This window comes from Salmo salar, chromosome ssa18 (genome assembly GCF_905237065.1).
Source record: "Salmo salar chromosome ssa18, Ssal_v3.1, whole genome shotgun sequence".
In the NCBI taxonomy this organism is placed as follows: Eukaryota; Metazoa; Chordata; class Actinopteri; order Salmoniformes; family Salmonidae; genus Salmo; species Salmo salar.
The window spans coordinates 74,431,327-74,448,292 of NC_059459.1; the positions used below are offsets into that span (position 1 = coordinate 74,431,327).

At 42.0% G+C, this 16,966-nt stretch overlaps 2 protein-coding genes across 4 annotated transcripts in view; one reads left to right on the top strand and one right to left on the bottom strand.

Annotated features, from left to right (window-relative positions):
- The window catches only part of LOC106577888 (proline-, glutamic acid- and leucine-rich protein 1-like), a 33,339-nt gene extending 18,396 nt beyond the window's left edge, over positions 1-14,943 (bottom strand). For all 3 annotated transcript variants that reach the window (XM_014156318.2, XM_014156320.2, XM_014156317.2), the window contains exons 1-5: positions 14,765-14,943; positions 14,359-14,529; positions 13,564-13,713; positions 2,746-2,817; positions 1-217 (exon numbers count right to left, since the gene is read on the bottom strand). In XM_014156318.2, the coding sequence (XP_014011793.2) occupies positions 1-217; positions 2,746-2,817; positions 13,564-13,713; positions 14,359-14,529; positions 14,765-14,908 (754 nt within the window). In that variant the 5' untranslated portion in view covers positions 14,909-14,943. The remainder of the gene's footprint in view (positions 218-2,745; positions 2,818-13,563; positions 13,714-14,358; positions 14,530-14,764) is intronic.
- A 58-nt stretch (positions 14,944-15,001) lies between these two features.
- On the top strand, positions 15,002-16,807 carry med11 (mediator complex subunit 11). The gene is given in 3 exon segments (NM_001140922.1): positions 15,002-15,245; positions 15,905-16,035; positions 16,545-16,807. Coding segments are annotated over 3 exon segments (345 nt in total). The 5' UTR covers positions 15,002-15,175; the 3' UTR covers positions 16,689-16,807.
- Positions 16,808-16,966: the final 159 nt, after the last annotated feature.

Below are 16,966 nucleotides of genomic sequence, written 5' to 3' on the forward strand. Positions count from 1 at the left end.
CGGACTCTGTGCCCTGGTAGAGCTGTGCCAGCATGCCATTGGCCGAGGCCAGCAGGCAGTGAAGCTGATTGGTCCATCCCTCGGCTGGACGCCCGCCTCCCCCTCTCTCCAAGACTCCGCCCAGACAAGGCAGACGACCATAACACTCACACGCCGCCTCTTGGACTTCAGGGTTCACACTGTCCATTTTGGAGAGGAAACAGGCACCCAGCTTGTCCTGTTGAAGACTAATTGTCAGTGAAGAGGAAATTCCACAGCAGTGGAAGGGCAGTGAAAGTTGATTAAAAAAACTTAATCAAATGTGTATTGATTTAATTTTGGGGGGGGGTTTACAGGTACATTATCCATTTCAAATGATAAGTTTATAAAACATGTAAGCTACCACTCAAAAGAAAATAATGGTGTAATAAAGCTGAATAATTAATTCAGTATGAACAGGAAAATAAAACATAAAAAGAAGTGGGCCTCCATCCTTAAAATGTCTCGAACCATTACTATCCATGATATCAGTTAAAATGTCTCGAACCATTACTATCCATGATATCAGTTAAAATGTCTCGAACCATTACTATCCATGATATCAGTTAAAATGTCTCGAACCATTACTATCCATGATATCAGTTAAAATGTCTCGAACCATTACTATCCATGATATCAGTTAAAATGTCTCGAACCATTACTATCCATGATATCAGTTAAAATGTCTCGAACCATTACTATCCATGATATCAGTTAAAATGTCTCGAACCATTACTATCCATGATATCAGTTAAAATGTCTCGAACCATTACTATCCATGATATCAGTTAAAATGTCTCGAACCATTACTATCCATGATATCAGTTAAAATGTCTCGAACCATTACTATCCATGATATCGGTTAAAATGTCTCAAACCATTACTATCCATGATATCAGTTAAAATGTCTCGAACCATTACTATCCATGATATCAGTTAAAATGTCTCGAACCATTACTATCCATGATATCAGTTAAAATGTCTCGAACCATTACTATCCATGATATCAGTTAAAATGTCTCAAACCATTACTATCCATGATATCAGTTAAAATGTCTCGAACCATTACTATCCATGATATCAGTTAAAATGTCTCGAACCATTACTATCCATGATATCAGTTAAAATGTCTCGAACCATTACTATCCATGATATCAGTTAAAATGTCTCAAACCATTACTATCCATGATATCGGTGAGGGGACGAATTCCACATTTGTACCAAAAGGCCACCATCCAGATCGCAAGGCATTATTGTGAAATAATGGAGTGTGGGCAAGCCATTTTGATTCCCAGTTACATTGTTTTTAAATGTTGCACCAAATAGAAATGTGATCAATAATAGCACCAAAGTGAAGTTTACATTGTTTAAGGGATATATCAGTGGAGACCACCTCTTCCATGGCCATAGGATACACCATAGTACATTGTTTAAGGGATATATCAGTGGAGACCACCTCTTCCATGGCCATAGGATACACCATAGTACATTGTTTAAGGGATATATCAGTGGAGACCACCTCTTCCATGGCCATAGGATACACCATAGTACATTGTTTAAGGGATATATCAGTGGAGACCACCTCTTCCATGGCCATAGGATACACCATAGTACATTGTTTAAGGGATATATCAGTGGAGACCACCTCTTCCATGGCCATAGGATACACCATAGTACATTGTTTAAGGGATATATCAGTGGAGACCACCTCTTCCATGGCCATAGGATACACCATAGTACATTGTTTAAGGGATATATCAGTGGAGACCACCTCTTCCATGGCCATAGGATACACCATAGTACATTGTTTAAGGGATATATCAGTGGAGACCACCTCTTCCATGGCCATGGGATATCTTTATACTCAGCCAGGGGGCAGAAGAGTAATGTCTAAACCAATTTAGGATGGAGAGAAATTCTAGTGCCGGGAAATACAATTTAAAGTTTAGTCCTCCAACGTCTTTCCCTCTTTGCAAGTTTGTTACTTTTATCCGGGTTGGCTTACATGTCATATACATTTTAAACTGCACTATGGATTTTATCCTAACAGCCAGAAGGGGGACTAGGGAAGCATTGAACTACAGACATTCAGCCTTGGTAATATATTCATTTTAACAATCCATATTCGGCTGGTTAAAGCAACTGGGATATTAGTTCATCTACTGAGGTGGAATTTTATTGATTTGAGCGTTCTAGGGAAGGAACGATATCTATTCCCACATATTTAAAATGGGAAAGGATTGAGATCCCATAAGTAGAGATGGAGTCCTCCATCGGAGGGGGTGGGGGGGTAGTAGTAGGGCAGATCTGGTTAGATGCATTTTAGAACTTGAGATAAAGTATTAATACCAACACCTTTCAGCCCTTAGCCTTCACCAGAGGGGTATACTACAAACCAGGATCAATGACTTAGCAGCTAACTTGGATAAACAACCAGAAATAACTTCTGGTTTTGGGGTTCATTAAAGAAAGCTAAACGTGGATATACGTTTTTGGTTGTTGAGTTAATTAGACCATGCCCATGATAAGCTTACCTTTCAAAAAAGTTATTTCCTAACAGCAAGTTAGCTGGCTTGCTCCTGCTTCTTAGTATACCCCTCAGGGTTGCTTCTTAAGAACACCAATTGGCAGAGACAGAAATACAACACAGCGTCTCCAAACAAAGAGAATAGAAAAAGACAAGCATCTCATGTGTAATCTAATGAATGGGTGACGTCTACTACTCACCCTCAGGGAGCCACAGGCTCGGGGGTAAAAGGTCATACATGCTGTCATCCCCTCCATGGCAGCTAGGTGAAACTGGGACAGACAAAAACACAAGTATTTTCCAACCTGTAACTACAATTAGGAGTGTGGCGGTTATGAAATAACGCCAGCCAGGTTATGGTCATGCTAATGACGGTAATTGACCGTTAATGAACATAAACAGTTTAGCATCTCCAGGTCTCCACACATACAAGCCGCAGATGCACACCTTTGGAACATCTACATTTAAAAAAAAAGTTACAAATATATATTTATTATAAAACGTCACAAGAAATCCATTATTTATTTTAGTCAGGTCTAAAGAAACATTATGATGTGAAGAAAATGTATTTCAGAAGAACAAAATATGAGTTGTCCTACTGTATGTTATCTGGCTATGATATAGACTGTAGACTTGTTCATTTATCAGACTAGATACTGTATGTTATCTGGCTATGATATAGACTGTAGACTTGTTCATTTATCAGACTAGATACTGTATGTTATCTGGCTATGATATAGACTGTAGACTTGTTCATTTATCAGACTAGATACTGTATGTTATCTGGCTATGATATAGACTGTAGACTTGTTCATTTATCAGACTAGATACTGTATGTTATCTGGCTATGCTCCATGCCATAGGCTGTAGGCTTGTTCACTTAGCAGACAAGATATGCTTATAAGGCCTGTGCCATTATTTTATATTAAGAAGAATAAAATTGAACTTAGCTGAATAAAATAGAAATGATATTTTTCCCATTCCGGAGCGGGTGGCTATGTTGAGCGTAAAAGTCATCATTTGAAACAGGTCCTATACGCTAGATTTAGAGTTACTTGGCAACTTTAGTTGTGAATGATACAAACCTTAGAATGTCTTAGAAATCAGAACATATATGGGCAGCATGATGCGACTACAGGCTATTGACTAAATAAAGAGCGGAAATAAAAGCTTGGCTCTGTTCCTCGTCTCAGGCTGCACAGCTGTTCTCTCATCAACTGATCATATTTTCACCCATCAGATTATTCTCAATTTAAATCGCGTCTTTACTAATATGTCAAATTTGTTTCGATTTAGAATGGCCCATTATCAAATGGGTAGGAAAAGGGCAGGGGGAAAAAAACACATGTAGTGAACAGCAAAATAGTGGATGGAGGCCGCTTTCCCGCAGTTGAATAAATCATGCCGGTAGGCTACTCTGGTTTCATAGTGAGCAGCTGAAAAATATGCCTTAAATATATTAGCAGCTGGGATCCTCCTCTTGTTAGTGAAAACCATCAAAACTCTGTTTTCACACGGCATTGCATATAGAAATGTCTAGGCTTATAAGAACACTTACTTCAAGTCACACATCAACTGCTGGGCGACAGGTGATGTTCCACCAAAACTCTATACATCATGGCCTCTCCAACCACATTGCTGTGGTTACCCAGTGTTTCATTTGGGAAAGCAGGTGAAATGTGTTCCAGAACCATTGTACGTTTTCACATCTAAACAGGTTTAAATAAACTACTGACAGCCCCTCTCTCTGCATCACCGAGAAAGGAATGAAGGAGAGAGAGAGAAGGAAACGCATGGTGGTGAGATATTACGTAGCTAAAGGTAAAGCGTCAGCCTAATCATTATGAAAATATTTTGAAAATGGCCAAATACAAGTTCACTACAATTGTACGCTAATTCTGTAAGCCGCCCTGAACAATCAATGAACCAACAGCATCACCTATCCTATTCGTTCTCTCCCAGACTCATGGATAGGAAGTTTGGAGTGTAGCATAATGTAACCAGTCCATCCAGAACGCATAATAATACAGCCCACACTCAAAGGGGATTACTAGAATTGTTTATTTTTACAGTATAGGTTAGACCAATTATGTACCAAAGACATCTTAAATCTATGTGCGTAATATGCAGTAGGCTATTAATAAGGTACATATTGTATATAAAAAGGAACAATCATTCTTTTAATTCAGTTCTCTCTTTTGGGGGGGGGCTTGGGTGTATGCAAAAGCTCTAACATGTGTATGGATACTACAGAAATACAAAATAAGTTAGAGGAAAAACAAAAAGAACTTGAGGAACTTATTCAAGAATGATCTAATGTAATCTATTACAAAAATAAAGCAAACTGGATGGAATATGGAGAAAAATGCACAAAATTCTTCCTGAATCTCCAATACAGGAACGCTAACAAAAAGAATTTGCAGAAACTCGTTACTGAAGACGGAGTCATCTATGATTCTCCGAATTATATTTTAAAAGAGGAAGCTAATTATTTTAGGCAAATGTTCTCTTTTCCATCTCATCCTTTCCCACTAAATGAAGATTATGGTAAGGAATTCTTTCCAAATAATATTTAAAAAAATGGAAAATTAACAAATGTACAGTGCGAAGGCCAAATTACAGAGGAAGAACTTTGAGGCTATTAAATCCTTTCAGTCTGAAAAACCCCCAGGGCTTGATACCGGTAGAGGTATATCAAGTATTTTTTGATATACTAAAATCTCCATTGTTAGATTGTTTTAACTACTCCTATAGAAATGGTAGTCAGGTACTCAGCAGGAAGGTCTGATTTCTCTATTATTAAAACAAGACCCAGATGGCAAATATAAAGACCCAGTCTATCTAAAAAACTGGAGGCCCCTTACACTTCAATGTTGTGATGCAAAAATACTAGCAAAATGCATAGCACTCAGAATTCAAAAGGTTTTACCAGGTATTGTTCATCCTGATCAGACAGGTTTTTTACATGGACGATACATTGGAGATAATATACGACAACCACTAGAAATAATATAACATCATGAAACATAAGAAGCCAGGAATGGTATTTATAGCGGAGTTTGAAAAGGCATTTGATAAAGTAAGACAGGATTTTATTTCAAAATGCCTGGATTTTTTCAATTTCGGTAATTCTCTTATAAAATGGGTAAAAATAATGTTTAGCAACCCCAGGTGTAAAATAGTAAATAACGGCTACTTCTCAGAGAGTTTTGAATTGTCAAGAGGAGTTAAACAAGGGTGTCCGCTGTCACCATATCTATTCGTTATGGCCATCGAAATGCTAGCTATTAAAATCAGATTCAATAACAACATTAGAGGATTAAAAATCCAAGGCTTAAAAACAAAGGTGTCCATGTATGCCGATGACTCAAGTTTTATATTAAGTCCGCAAGCTAGATCCCTGCAATGTCTCATTAAAGATCTAGATAACTTTTCTGTACTCTCTGGACTAAAACCTAATTATGATAAGTGTACAATATTACGTATTGGATCCTTAAAAAATACCTTCACATTGCCCTTCAGTTTACCTATAAAATGGGCTGATGGTGAAGTAGACATACTCGGTATTCATATCACAAAAGATATAAATAAGCTCCACACAATGAATTTCAATAGAAAACATGTAAAAATAGACAAGATCCTGCAACCATTAGAAAAATTTCCCTGATTAACTCCTTAGTCATATCTAGTAGTCTTCCCTGTGGCCTAGTTGGTAGAGCATGGTGTTTGCAATGCCAGCATGGTGTGTGCAACGCCAGGGTTGTGAGTTCGATTCCCATGGGGGGCCAGTACAAAAAAAAAAATGCATGAAATGTATGCATTCACTACTGTAAGTCGCTCTGGATGAGAGCGTCTGCTAAAATGACTACTCCTGATGATTAGTTTTTCAAATCATATGAGCAAATAATATTTTGCTTTATCTGGGACGCTAAACCAGACAATATAAAACGTGTCTATCTATATAATGAATATGAATTGGGTGGGTTGAGATTATTAAATATAAAAGCACTAAACCTCTCTCTAAAAGCTTCACTCATTCAAAAGTTTTATTTGAACCCTAAATGGTTCTCAAGTAGAATACTAAGAAAACCTCATCCATTGTTTAAAATGGCCATTTTGCCTTTGTGCAGATTGATACTTTTTTCAAAGTATCTCGTTTTTAAACAAGCATTGCAGAGCTGGCTACAATTTCAATTTCATCCCCCTGAAAAGATAGAACAAATATTATGGCTGAACTCAAATGTGCTGGTTGATAAAACACCTGTATTTATGGGAAAGATGTTTGAAAATAGTATTTTGCTCTTAAATTATATTGTAAGTTGGAATGATAGAGTTATGTCCTTCATGGAGTTATCAGAATTGTATGGAGAGGTCTGCTCAATCCAAGAGTACAACCAATTGATTACCGATTGCCCCAAAAATGGAGGCGGCGGGTTGCAGCGGGAGGAGGTAGGGAACTGGTCTGTCTGCCCAATATAAAGGATCAAAACTGGCGGAGGAATAAAAATAGAATAAATAGATAAGTATACCAGTTTCATTTGAGGACCAGGATGTTGACAATTGTGCCATACAGATTGCAAAATAGTTGGGAAGAGATTTTTGACGTACCGATTCCATGGTAGAGGGTGTATGAGTTGATATTTAAAACGCAAGATTCAAGACTTCATGCTTTTCAGCTAAAATTATTATATAAAATTCTTGCCACCAAGAAAATGTTGAATATTTGGGGCATAAAATCATCAAAGCTCTGCAGATTTTGTTGTGAGGATACAGAATCAATAGACCATTTATTTTGGTATTGCCCTCAGGTAGGCTGTTTCTGGTCTCAGGTTCAGGAATGGCTGAAAATGCACAGCGTTGATCTAAAATTGACCCTAGAAATAGTACTGTTCGGAGATCTGGAGAGACCGGTTCAGTCAATTACTAATACTCTTAGTAAAAGTATTTATCTTCAACTCGCAATCTGTGAATTCTATTCGATTAGATAGATTGAAATTGTACATTAAACATCACAGCATAGTTGAAAGATATGTGTTGCGTAGAAACACAAAGTGGGTGGCCAGCAGAGATAGATGGGATGGGCTGAGGGAAGCTAAGGGTTGGTATGCGGAATTGGAGACAAGTGGGAGTGGAGTTGCTGTGTGAGAGATAGAATGATGGTCAAAGATAAAAAAAAAAAAAGTCAAATAAATCATAATAAAAAGTACATTTGAATGATACTAAGTGGCAGTGTTTTTACAACTACAACTACCTCGACGGTGAGGGTCTCGAACGGTGAGGGTCTCGAACGGTGAGGAACAGCTATTGGGGAACTGTTGGGGGATATCGGAGGGTTCGGGTTCATGTTTTTTGGCCTGGTGGTAGATCTGTCAACGTGCCCTGGAGCAGGGCTTTGACCCTGGATGCTTCTGTGTGTCGCTCTGAATGGGAGTCTGTTGGATGACTGGTATGATGTAGTTGTTGAGCGGCTTAACTGCGAGTATATTGTAACTTTCGAATATTCAATAAATACAGATTTTAAACATGTGAACGGATGTTCTACATGCAATGTCTTAAATGCTTTGAATGAATCATCACTTTAGAAAGTGCTGTCCATTCCGTTGTGTTTGCCTTTGAAAACAACACCCACAAGGAACATGTTTTCCCACTCAGTTTCAACCCGTTGTTGAACTTCTTACATCCAATTCATCAACCACAGTGGGGTGACTTTTAAAAGCAAGATACTGTTTAAGATACGTTTTGATGTGATTTTCTATTGAAATTACATTGATGTCAGAGTGGTTAGAGGGACAGTAGAGCCCTGAGTACCAGGCCATTAGGACCTGATGATTGTTAGTGAGTTGGGTACTACTAACACATGTCAGAGTGGTTAGAGGGACAGTAGAGCCCTGAGTACCAGACCATTAGGACCTGATGATTGTTAGTGAGTTGGGTACTACTAACACATGTCAGAGTGGTTAGAGGGACAGTAGAGCCCTGAGTACCAGACCATTAGGACCTGATGATTGTTAGTGAGTTGGGTACTACTAACACATGTCAGAGTGGTTAGAGGGACAGTAGAGCCCTGAGTACCAGGCCATTAGGACCTGATGATTGTTAGTGAGTTGGGTACTACTAACACATGTCAGAGTGGTTAGAGGGACAGTAGAGCCCTGAGTACCAGACCATTAGGACCTGATGATTGTTAGTGAGTTGGGTACTACTAACACATGTCAGAGTGGTTAGAGGGACAGTAGAGCCCTGAGTACCAGACCATTAGGACCTGATGATTGTTAGTGAGTTGGGTTCTACTAACACATGTCAGAGTGGTTAGAGGGACAGTAGAGCCCTGAGTACCAGACCATTAGGACCTGATGATTGTTAGTGAGTTGGGTTCTACTAACACATGTCAGAGTGGTTAGAGGGACAGTAGAGCCCTGAGTACCAGACCATTAGGACCTGATGATTGTTAGTGAGTTGGGTTCTACTAACACATGTCAGAGTGGTTAGAGGGACAGTAGAGCCCTGAGTACCAGACCATTAGGACCTGATGATTGTTAGTGAGTTGGGTACTACTAACACATGTCAGAGTGGTTAGAGGGACAGTAGAGCCCTGAGTACCAGACCATTAGGACCTGATGATTGTTAGTGAGTTGGGTTCTACTAACACATGTCAGAGTGGTTAGAGGGACAGTAGAGCCCTGAGTACCAGACCATTAGGACCTGATGATTGTTAGTGAGTTGGGTACTACTAACACATGTCAGAGTGGTTAGAGGGACAGTAGAGCCCTGAGTACCAGACCATTAGGACCTGATGATTGTTAGTGAGTTGGGTACTACTAACACATGTCAGAGTGGTTAGAGGGACAGTAGAGCCCTGAGTACCAGGCCATTAGGACCTGATGATCATTAGTGAGTTGGGTACTACTAACACATGTCAGAGTGGTTAGAGGGACAGTAGAGCCCTGAGTACCAGGCCATTAGGACCTGATGATTGTTAGTGAGTTGGGTACTACTAACACATGTCAGAGTGGTTAGAGGGACAGTAGAGCCCTGAGTACCAGACCATTAGGACCTGATGATTGTTAGTGAGTTGGGTACTACTAACACATGTCAGAGTGGTTAGAGGGACAGTAGAGCCCTGAGTACCAGGCCATTAGGACCTGATGATTGTTAGTGAGTTGGGTACTACTAACACATGTCAGAGTGGTTAGAGGGACAGTAGAGCCCTGAGTACCAGACCATTAGGACCTGATGATCATTAGTGAGTTGGGTACTACTAACACATGTCAGAGTGGTTAGAGGGACAGTAGAGCCCTGAGTACCAGGCCATTAGGACCTGATGATTGTTAGTGAGTTGGGTACTACTAACACATGTCAGAGTGGTTAGAGGGACAGTAGAGCCCTGAGTACCAGGCCATTAGGACCTGATGATTGTTAGTGAGTTGGGTTCTACTAACACATGTCAGAGTGGTTAGAGGGACAGTAGAGCCCTGAGTACCAGACCATTAGGACCTGATGATTGTTAGTGAGTTGGGTTCTACTAACACATGTCAGAGTGGTTAGAGGGACAGTAGAGCCCTGAGTACCAGACCATTAGGACCTGATGATTGTTAGTGAGTTGGGTACTACTAACACATGTCAGAGTGGTTAGAGGGACAGTAGAGCCCTGAGTACCAGACCATTAGGACCTGATGATTGTTAGTGAGTTGGGTACTACTAACACATGTCAGAGTGGTTAGAGGGACAGTAGAGCCCTGAGTACCAGACCATTAGGACCTGATGATTGTTAGTGAGTTGGGTACTACTAACACATGTCAGAGTGGTTAGAGGGACAGTAGAGCCCTGAGTACCAGGCCATTAGGACCTGATGATTGTTAGTGAGTTGGGTTCTACTAACACATGTCAGAGTGGTTAGAGGGACAGTAGAGCCCTGAGTACCAGACCATTAGGACCTGATGATTGTTAGTGAGTTGGGTTCTACTAACACATGTCAGAGTGGTTAGAGGGACAGTAGAGCCCTGAGTACCAGACCATTAGGACCTGATGATTGTTAGTGAGTTGGGTTCTACTAACACATGTCAGAGTGGTTAGAGGGACAGTAGAGCCCTGAGTACCAGGCCATTAGGACCTGATGATTGTTAGTGAGTTGGGTACTACTAACACATGTCAGAGTGGTTAGAGGGACAGTAGAGCCCTGAGTACCAGGCCATTAGGACCTGATGATTGTTAGTGAGTTGGGTACTACTAACACATGTCAGAGTGGTTAGAGGGACAGTGGAGCCCTGAGTACCAGACCATTAGGACCTGATGATTGTTAGTGAGTTGGGTACTACTAACACATGTCAGAGTGGTTAGAGGGACAGTAGAGCCCTGAGTACCAGACCATTAGGACCTGATGATTGTTAGTGAGTTGGGTTCTACTAACACATGTCAGAGTGGTTAGAGGGACAGTAGAGCCCTGAGTACCAGACCATTAGGACCTGATGATTGTTAGTGAGTTGGGTACTACTAACACATGTCAGAGTGGTTAGAGGGACAGTAGAGCCCTGAGTACCAGACCATTAGGACCTGATGATTGTTAGTGAGTTGGGTACTACTAACACATGTCAGAGTGGTTAGAGGGACAGTAGAGCCCTGAGTACCAGACCATTAGGACCTGATGATTGTTAGTGAGTTGGGTACTACTAACACATGTCAGAGTGGTTAGAGGGACAGTAGAGCCCTGAGTACCAGACCATTAGGACCTGATGATCATTAGTGAGTTGGGTACTACTAACACATGTCAGAGTGGTTAGAGGGACAGTAGAGCCCTGAGTACCAGACCATTAGGACCTGATGATTGTTAGTGAGTTGGGTACTACTAACACATGTCAGAGTGGTTAGAGGGACAGTAGAGCCCTGAGTACCAGACCATTAGGACCTGATGATCATTAGTGAGTTGGGTACTACTAACACATGTCAGAGTGGTTAGAGGGACAGTAGAGCCCTGAGTACCAGACCATTAGGACCTGATGATTGTTAGTGAGTTGGGTACTACTAACACATGTCAGAGTGGTTAGAGGGACAGTAGAGCCCTGAGTACCAGGCCATTAGGACCTGATGATTGTTAGTGAGTTGGGTTCTACTAACACATGTCAGAGTGGTTAGAGGGACAGTAGAGCCCTGAGTACCAGACCATTAGGACCTGATGATTGTTAGTGAGTTGGGTTCTACTAACACATGTCAGAGTGGTTAGAGGGACAGTAGAGCCCTGAGTACCAGACCATTAGGACCTGATGATTGTTAGTGAGTTGGGTTCTACTAACACATGTCAGAGTGGTTAGAGGGACAGTAGAGCCCTGAGTACCAGACCATTAGGACCTGATGATTGTTAGTGAGTTGGGTACTACTAACACATGTCAGAGTGGTTAGAGGGACAGTAGAGCCCTGAGTACCAGACCATTAGGACCTGATGATTGTTAGTGAGTTGGGTTCTACTAACACATGTCAGAGTGGTTAGAGGGACAGTAGAGCCCTGAGTACCAGACCATTAGGACCTGATGATTGTTAGTGAGTTGGGTACTACTAACACATGTCAGAGTGGTTAGAGGGACAGTAGAGCCCTGAGTACCAGACCATTAGGACCTGATGATTGTTAGTGAGTTGGGTACTACTAACACATGTCAGAGTGGTTAGAGGAACAGTAGAGCCCTGAGTACCAGACCATTAGGACCTGATGATTGTTAGTGAGTTGGGTACTACTAACACATGTCAGAGTGGTTAGAGGGACAGTAGAGCCCTGAGTACCAGACCATTAGGACCTGATGATCATTAGTGAGTTGGGTACTACTAACACATGTCAGAGTGGTTAGAGGGACAGTAGAGCCCTGAGTACCAGACCATTAGGACCTGATGATTGTTAGTGAGTTGGGTACTACTAACACATGTCAGAGTGGTTAGAGGGACAGTAGAGCCCTGAGTACCAGACCATTAGGACCTGATGATCATTAGTGAGTTGGGTACTACTAACACATGTCAGAGTGGTTAGAGGGACAGTAGAGCCCTGAGTACCAGACCATTAGGACCTGATGATTGTTAGTGAGTTGGGTACTACTAACACATGTCAGAGTGGTTAGAGGGACAGTAGAGCCCTGAGTACCAGGCCATTAGGACCTGATGATTGTTAGTGAGTTGGGTTCTACTAACACATGTCAGAGTGGTTAGAGGGACAGTAGAGCCCTGAGTACCAGACCATTAGGACCTGATGATTGTTAGTGAGTTGGGTTCTACTAACACATGTCAGAGTGGTTAGAGGGACAGTAGAGCCCTGAGTACCAGACCATTAGGACCTGATGATTGTTAGTGAGTTGGGTTCTACTAACACATGTCAGAGTGGTTAGAGGGACAGTAGAGCCCTGAGTACCAGACCATTAGGACCTGATGATTGTTAGTGAGTTGGGTACTACTAACACATGTCAGAGTGGTTAGAGGGACAGTAGAGCCCTGAGTACCAGACCATTAGGACCTGATGATTGTTAGTGAGTTGGGTACTACTAACACATGTCAGAGTGGTTAGAGGGACAGTAGAGCCCTGAGTACCAGACCATTAGGACCTGATGATTGTTAGTGAGTTGGGTACTACTAACACATGTCAGAGTGGTTAGAGGGACAGTAGAGCCCTGAGTACCAGGCCATTAGGACCTGATGATTGTTAGTGAGTTGGGTACTACTAACACATGGTCACCTGGAATTTGACTGTGGTCATGGCTGACGGAGTGGCGGTAATACGGTCACTGCAACAGCCCTACCTACAATCTGAAATATTCTACAACAGAAAATAAATCTTGCAGATTTTGCCACCATCACAATTTGCTTCAAATGGTATCCTTCAGCCTACGCAATTACAGTGCTTGAAGTGGAAATAAATAAGTGTCGGTACTCATCATATTTTACAGCCAATATTCCATGAGAACTGCTGGTAATGAAGCTGTTGAAAATTAGGAGGTGCCAGAACTCAGTACCAATGTGTACTGGCCCAGTTTAAGCGTTAGTCTTACCTCAGACTTGAGGCCTAGCAGGGAGGTGAGGATCCCCAGGATAGAGTTGAGGCCCACCTCCCTGGCCAGCTCAGGTAGCTGGGAGGAGTACTGGAGCAGGTCCTGGAGAACACCCACCGCTAGCTGGATGGACGGGAGAGGGGCCTGTGACTGGGGGAGAGAGAGAGAAGAAAAAAAAGTGTGAAATGGAATACATTTAGCCCAGGAGTTGAAGACCGTAGCAAAACGTTTGGATTATTGCAAAACATTTTTCAAAGGAAAACTCTAGGAACCAAACAGAACCAAACCTACCTGAATTTGTCCAATAGAAACTGTTGTTTTTGTAGCAAAAATGTATATATATTTCTTTACATTTGGAGTAAACGCTTTCCGTTGCAAAACGTTTTGCTACGGTCTGCGACTAATTAATACACCCCAGCTCTTTCTGACGTCCCCATGATTTCAGATGAGAAAGCGGTGTTTTATTTCTTTGTGTTGTGCAGGTTTGATTTGTCTCATTGTGAATGTTTTGGACCGATGTAGTTACTAGCTACACTACCTGTATTTCTTAACCAAGGGGTGTACTTATTATGCCGATTCTGTTGCAAAACATTGTCTGCTGCAAAACGTTTAGTTTTTAATTGGACATATTCAGGTAGGTCCTCATTTTATTACGTTTGTGCTGTTTGCATCCGTTTGGTTCTGAAACAATAAACAATTACCATTGCAAGAAGTAATGAATACAGATGTTTGCCATAGGTGTGCGTTTATGGTCAAAGTCTACAGGTGTTTCCAGTCCATACATGTGTGTCTTACCTGTATGACCTGCTGTAGGGACCTTAGCCAGGACAGACAGTGTTGCTGGAACACATCGCTAGAACTATCCTTGACCAACACCGACAGCAGACACAGGCCCTCAAACCTGGTTTTGCTGTTTCCGAGTTTGGCATTGCTGACTCCCACGAGACCACCAACTGCTGCCGAACTCTGGGGGTTAGAAGCCGAGCGAGAAGTAAGTGACAGCAATCAGGCGATCGACCCAACTATACACACTGTAGAAGCAAAACTTCAATAGAGTTAGCTATGTAGCTATGACACAACAGTAAACGGGGAAAACAAAGACTAACACGAGTCCATTGCATTGAGACAGATGCTACGGACTGGAGCGCCGATGGGATGCTGCCATCCGCGGCTACTTCCAATAATAGCTGGCTAATTTTACCTGAGTCGAAACCACTCCGTGCTCCCGGTAATTTGCTAAAAGTGCAGGTAAATATTCGGGCCGCTGCTCTTTCAGAACAGACACCAGACCCTCGGTTAACCGCATATTGGCGGGGCCATGCATCCAAGCCGCTGTTGCAGCCATCTTGCCACTTCGCCACGCTATAACGTCATCATTGTACGACGGAAGTATTTACGCACCGAATGTGTTGACGTTATTTCTACGCGCCCTTTCTCAGAAGGGTTTTTGTTGATGTTCGCTTTCTGCAGTGTGTGGTTTTGACATGAATGAGTTTGGCAGCATTTTGGATTAATGCATTGAGTTAACAACCTGTTAGCTACGATATTGTGCCGTAGCCGCTTCTGGGAAGATTCGTTTCTCTGATTGTTTTACTCCCAGTGAGTGAAAGTGATGGCGAATGACCGACTGAGAGCTTTGGAGGAGGTTGAGAATCAAATTGCAACGATTCTGCAGTGCGCCGGTTAGTAGCTGACGTTACTTACTGTATAACGTTATCCCTGCCTGCCGCAACAACCGTTCAACTACTCTGTAATGAGAAACACGTGCCTAGCTAGCTATATATTCCCACTGGGCACAGACGGTAGATCAACGTCTGGTTTTGATTTACAGTACACCTGGTTGAGGGAAATCAACAAAACATTTCACAATGTAATTGGATTTACGTTAACAGTTTGAAAAAATACGAAATTACCTTACGTTCATGACTTTGCAAATCTAATCGGTTTGCCTCGTTGATTCAACGTCATCACATGGATTTGTTTATGACTTGGAAACGACGTTTATTTAACCGGTTTTTGCCCAGTGGGTTCGCTCTGATCCATAGTGCGGCTTGCTGGACCAGAGCTTACTATACCTGTGTCATGTTACATATAACTAGTTAGCGGTAGGTAGACACACATTTATTATATTAGAAATAGAGCTCTCGAAAGAATGGGCATTCATTGTCGCTCTATTATCTCTATCTGTAAACTAGACTACTCTTTGATAATGTTGATTTCTGTGCTCATATTCTGACTCCTGCAGGTAACATCGCCTGGAGTTGTTAAAGACAAGCACAATGTCAGTATCTGTACGTAAATACATATGCCTAATACTGTTTACTGTGTTCATCTTCTCTAGGTAACATCGTGTTGGAGCTGTCTAAAGACAAGCACAATGCCAGTTTCCTGGACAGACAGCTTAGTCAGTTTACTGGCTCGGTCAGCAGAGTGGAGACTGAACTCAGCTCACAGATCAAATATCTCACACAGGTAGGACAAAGAAGAGACAGACAGACACACAAGACTGACACAAACATGCATGGCCTTGCACACAGACACACACACATGGTGTGCCACACCGGGAACTGAAACATAGAAATGTAACTTGCCCGTGTAGATATGACTCTCGTTATGTGACTACACTACAGCCTATTGGCTTTTCTAAGTACAGTAGTAGCATAGGTTTCTTTCTACATCAAAGTTATGCATATTTCACATTCACCTGGTAGTGTAGCATTCTGCTAGTCAGAACGGCCCACGTTCACCTGGTAGCGTAGCATTCTGCTAGTCAGAACGGCCCACGTTCACCTGGTAGCGTAGCATTCTGCTAGTCAGAACGGCCCACGTTCACCTGGTAGCGTAGCATTCTGCTAGTCAGAACGGCCCACGTTCACCTGGTAGCGTAGCATTCTGCTAGTCAGAACGGCCCACATTCACCTAACTGAACACTTACATTTCTCCCTTTCACACACTGCCTTCTTTCTCTCTCTCCCCTGCAGGTTGCCACAGGCCAGCCCCACGAAGGCTCCACATACTCAGCTAGGAAGGACTGTCAGATGGCCCTGAACAGAGCAGAGTACGCCAGGGTCAAACTGGGAGAGCTGGGACGCACCTGCGAAGTCATGCTGGATCCACAACCCTGAGAGAAAACAGTCACACCAGAACGATGGTCGGGAGAGCGCAGTAGGTGGACGTTTCCATAGCTTGCTGTCACCGTGGTGTCTTAGCACCACCTGCCGCGGAGAGATGGGGACTGAAATACTTTTCTTTTGTTTTTGATTTTTATTTGATATTAGTCCGAAAATGTATTCGGCTATGTTTTGTAATAAAGTTAGTGTTTCATTACATTTCCCTATTTGTTTGATACATTCCTTCATATTTTATACACACAGACAGTACACACTAACAAATAAACACACGG